General features: G+C 42.6%; 1 protein-coding gene across 1 annotated transcript; it reads right to left on the bottom strand.

Moving 5' to 3' along the window:
• Positions 1 to 1,448: 1,448 nt before the first annotated feature.
• LOC103707252 (probable GDP-L-fucose synthase 1) lies at positions 1,449 to 2,987 on the bottom strand. Its single transcript, XM_008791669.3, has 2 exons — positions 2,767 to 2,987; positions 1,449 to 2,658 (listed from the first exon to the last, which is right to left on the bottom strand). Exons 1-2 carry the CDS (start codon positions 2,783 to 2,785, stop codon positions 1,682 to 1,684), a joined length of 996 nt encoding a protein of 331 aa, XP_008789891.1. The 5' UTR covers positions 2,786 to 2,987; the 3' UTR covers positions 1,449 to 1,681.
• Between the last annotated feature and the right edge of the window lie 2,391 nt (positions 2,988 to 5,378).

Below are 5,378 nucleotides of genomic sequence, written 5' to 3'. Positions count from 1 at the left end.
TCTAAAAATAATTAGTTTTGGCATAAAATTAAATTTTTAAAAATTATAATTTCTGAGGAAAACTATTTAACATTATGTAAAATGTAAGCATTTATCAAATTATCCCTTACCTCAAGTGACCTTGCATTACATCCATATTTTGCGATCCTTCCTCAAGTCAACATTAAGTACATGTTTTTGGATCCTTACCTCGAGCATTTTTGCATTATATCAAGAAAAGAAAGTGGTCTTTGACAAAGAATCAAGGGGTTCGAGGAAGGTAGCCAGGAAGTATTATCAACTTACCATCATAAGTATGTGAAGACAAGAGATAGCAGGGAATAGGAGAAAATGAACTCAAGAAGACAAGTATGATTTACCAAGAAGGAGGGTCAACAAATTTTGAGGAAAAAATGAATGTCACAGAAATTGGTGGCTAGGTGCCATAGCCAAAGTGTTAGTTACTGCAATTAGCTCTGCATTTAGGGAAGGTCTATGGATTTGTGCTTGAATTTGGATTCTAAATATAAATGGAAAAGCAAGTGTCGTTTTGAGACTTTAAATTATCTTAGTGACGCTTTCAATGTTTGATAGTTCCTTTGATCCTAACATGAGGGGAAGCACTGGCTCAGAAGAACATCAAATTAAACCAGAGGCATGGTGTGGAACCTGATGTTTAGGGCTGAAATCAGATCGGATGCTAGCATATCTATATTCATATTTGTTTTGTTTGACGAATACAAATACGGATACAGATGTTGGTCGGATGCAAAAATTCATATCCATATTTGTTTTAAATGGATACCATTACAAATCTGATACTGAAAGTATAAATATAAATACGGATATAAATCGAAAAATTAAACTTTTTGAACACAAAATCAAAAATATTACTAAGTGGATAATAAATCAAATAATAGCATGTTAATATGATCATTTATTTTTATTAAAAGTTCACGAGTGCTATATAATTTAAATAGAGTTACACATGGAATCGAATATTCGGATACGGATCGAACAGTTATCTATCCGTATCCATATTTATTTTTCTTTGATGGATATGGATACGGAGACGGATATTAGTCGAATGCTCAAATTTCTACCCATATTTAGATAGTTTTGAATACAAACACGGATTTGGACGGATATTAGCCGATCCACTTTCATCCCTACTAATGTTCGAATGTCACTGTCATCCCCAAAAAAATAAGGAGTGCCACCAATGCTAGACATTGAGAATTAGATGATCACTTGTAATCGTATTATATACCACATAAAGATGTTCTATAGGTGTGAATAATACTCTGATCCTGTATTTTCTCTCAAAAGGGAACTATTATCTTTTCCATGATATTATCTGCATTTAAGAATATGCAAAGCATTACTCCTCTGAACTACATCTTGTATCAAAAATATGCAATTCCTTCAAAGCTAATTCCTTCAGGATCTAACAGTTATAAAGAGAAATCTTGATTTAATCTAACGAGCAAGGCACAGCTCTTTTATTAATAAAATCAACAAGAATATAGCATTACAAATCCATCCAGGATCATGTATGTAGATAAGATAACAATTTGATCTCAATTTAGTCCTCTCCCCAAAAGCATACTGATATGAGAACAACAACAACAATGTAATCGAAACCATCAGGTAGAACACAAACGGAAGAAGAGAGAAAAGATACCACCAGAAGATCAGAACATCACAGCTGTTGCTGCATCGCTACGTGCTCCACATACCACTTGTAGGTATCGACGAGCCCATCCTTGAGTGAGATCTTCGCCTGCCACCCCATCCCCGCCAGCTTCGAGCTGTCCATGAGCTTCCTCGGGGTCCCATCCGGCTTCGTCGCATCCCAGACCAGCTCCCCTTGGAAACCTACCACCTCCTTGACCATCTCCGCCAGCTCCTTGATGCTCACCTCCTTCCCGCTGCCCACATTCACGTGCTCCAGCCCCGAGTACCGGTCCATCAAGAAGACAACTGCATCGGCAAGATCGTCGACGTGGAGGAACTCCCTGAGCGGAGAGCCGGTGCCCCAGACGACGACCTCCTTGGCGCCGGAGACCTTGGCCTGGTGGAAGCGGCGGATGAGGGCGGGGAGTACGTGGGAGTTCTCCGGGTGGAAGTTGTCGAAGGGGCCATAGAGGTTAGTCGGCATGGCGGAGATGGCATCGAGGCCGTGCTGGAGGCGGTAGGCCTGGCACATCTTGATGCCGGCGATCTTGGCAATGGCATACCACTCGTTGGTGGGCTCGAGGGGGCCGGAGAGGAGGGCGGACTCAGGGATGGGCTGGGGGGCGAGCTTGGGGTAGATGCAGGAGGAGCCGAGGAAGAGGAGCTTGCGGACGGAGCCACAGCGGAGGGCGGCGTCGATGACGTTGGTCTGGATCTGGAGGTTGACGCCGATGAAGTCCGCGGGGAAGGTGGAGTTGGCGTGGATGCCGCCGACCTTGGCGGCGGCGACGATCACGTAGCGGGGCTGCTCCGCGGCGAAGAAGGACTCGACGGCGGACTGGCGGGTGAGGTCCAGCTCCGCGTGGGTGCGGAGGAGGAGGCTGGTGAATCCGAGGGAGACCAGCTTCCGGTGGACGGCGGAGCCGACGAGGCCGCGGTGGCCGGCGACGAACACCTTGGCAGATTTGTCCGAGAGGAAGGAGCCCACGGTGGTGGGGGTCTCTGAGAAGATTAGAGATTGGATGAGGGTTAGAGCTAAAGGGCGAAATAATGGAAATCAAGAAATAAACTGAGATGAGAGATAAAAAATTAACAGAGAGAGAAGTTTACCTGAGTCGAGGCCACCCATTTTTCCCCTTTTCGTTCACTCTTCGAAGGCCTCTCGTTATGGGAGGGAGGGGAGTTTCGGAGAGGCCGCCGTAGAGCAACGGGATGGATTAGAGGAGAAGAATTTATTAGGAGAGGAAGAGGTTCGGGTCCGCCTCACCGTTTACCGAATAACTACACAAAGTGGCATGATGGCACATGATGCGAGGAAGTTGTTTATTAGTATTTTTTTTTTTTCCGCTTCTGAGGTTGAGATGGAAGAGTGGAATACACGGTTGACAACATGGTTCACAAATTCGCATGATATTTGGCCCCCCTTTTTTTTATATAAGTTGTAGGGTTTCCGGGATGGAAACGATGGGGGGGTTAGATGAAATCAAATGGGAGTCTTAATAACAAAGTGTATGACCTTTTATTTCCTTTTGCCGACCTTAGCTCATTGGTAAATGGAGCAGAGGAGCCAGCCGATTGGGCAGTGCGTTGGGTGGGTGGGTCGTGGCATTTAGAGTGAGTGGATTTGCAACTCCCCTTCTCTGCTTCTGGGTTTGACCAGACCTAATTAGTTTGGCTTTTCTTTCCTCCGTCTTCCTTGTGAGCCGGTTCAAATGCACTTTCTAATTTCGAGACATCTGCATTCCTTCCCAGATCATTCTATTTCCTTAACAAAAAAAAAATATAAAAATATAAAAACCTATACATGCATATATTTAGTCTTTTACTAATTATTTATTAAATAAATTTTGGATAGATCAAGCAACCCAAATAATACTTTCTAGCTAGCTATTTTGGATGAGATCCTAAGTTGTTAATTGTTACAAATAGTATCAGAGCAGATCCGACCAATAATTTATATGAACTAGAAAACATTTCAACACGAATTCATTGGGATTGACCACAGGCCGATCATGATATTTGTGATTAGATTTGAATGGATTTGAACTCTTAGCTTGACAAGAACGTCAGAGGTTAAACAAAAAGAGTATGTGAGGACCCACATCAGTTATTTGTTGGATAGATCTTGGGTACTTATATAAGATCAAGAAATTCCAATAATACCTTCTAGTTAGCCATTTTGGGTGAGGTCCTGTTGTTAACTCATTTACTCTAATGCAACTGCAATATAGTTCCTAATATATTGGTTTTTACATTACCTGGTAGCCTCTCACTATGCCAACTTTCAAGAAAGCAAAGCCCATTCCATCATTTCCCTGACTCAGTTAAGATTCCTTATTGCTTAAAATATGGATCCTATCACAGCAGACACAATGCTATTTAAGCTTATGAAGGATAATCCAGGAGATGACAATTAAAATGAATTTATCACCGACATGTTACAGCTGTGCAGGAAAATTTCAGACTGATGTTGGCAAAGCTTGGGTGTTTGGAAATTGCATCAGAAAGAAGCAAAGGAGAATAGCAAAAGAGTTGAGCATCATTGGAGAAGAGGATACCTACTCTTAGTGGAACATCATGCCCCTTTTTTTTTTGAGACTATTTTTGTTTTGAGGGGAATTAAACCCATCCGCGTAGCAGTCCCTGCCGGGCTCTCCTTCCACCAGGGAATATTTGATGCAGGTAGGAAGTTTCTCATACTCTCTTCACCAGCACGGGCGAACCCGCATGTGAGTACGTCACCCCAGCACCACCTCAGTATCAGAGGACCAGCTCCCAATAGGCAAACTAGCCAGGGGGCATGCGGTCCTCACATTTAATCGACGCTCGTACGTTTCGAACCTAGGTCACTCCGTTAGAAACAAAGTCTTGTTCCAACTGTGCTACCACCTTGGTGGTGTTTTCGAACACTCCTTCGCAAATGCCTTATGTTAGGCTTCAGTGCAGGTCCACTAAGAACTGTAGTGGACTAAGAGATTCACAAGCTAACTATTCAACCTGTTGTATTTATGAATTGAGTACTCTAGTAGCAATCCACCAAGGGATTACTTGTGGATATGGCATGACTAGCATCATATCTTCAGCGTTGCTTGGATGCCCATTTGTGATGTCCCCTGCTTGGACGTCCCATGCAAACAGGTGTTACACTCAGTGCTGCATGGTGAAAGGTGTAATTTTTATGGTGATTCAAGACGGAACCCTCTCGAATCACATCAACACAAGGAGCACCATTTTCTTCTTCTTTTTTCCCCTATTTCTAACAGGGGAAGGGGAGGACTAAGAGCCCACCTAATCCTAATTGAGTAGGAAGAAAAAAGAGATTAACACGAGGAGAACCATTACAAAGCTGACCTTCAGTATTCCAATAATCATCTTCACCTTATATGCTGATTGAGTGCTTCATATGTTAGCCATCAAGACGTAGAATACCATGCAAACATTTCAAATCCACCTTAAGTCATGTCCTCCTCAGTAACGAGTACATGCTGTTAGGACGGATGGCATTTTTAAGAAAAGATGCATCCATATATGCCAGAATCTCGATTTTAAACTAAAAATTTTTAAACTGAGAATTATACTAGTTGCTTCATATCGGATAGGCTTATCACATTAAACATTGGATCTATTTGTTAAATTGTACGTAGCAAGCCTTGGCACCTCACATAGTTTGCTTGCTTTTAAGCCTCCAGCCATGGCAAGTAAGAATTTCTATGCATTAAGGG

This window comes from Phoenix dactylifera, chromosome 14 (genome assembly GCF_009389715.1).
Source record: "Phoenix dactylifera cultivar Barhee BC4 chromosome 14, palm_55x_up_171113_PBpolish2nd_filt_p, whole genome shotgun sequence".
Classification (NCBI taxonomy): Eukaryota; Viridiplantae; Streptophyta; class Magnoliopsida; order Arecales; family Arecaceae; genus Phoenix; species Phoenix dactylifera.
The sequence above is the reverse complement of the archived record's forward strand: the minus strand, read 5'-3'. Positions and strand labels throughout refer to the sequence as shown.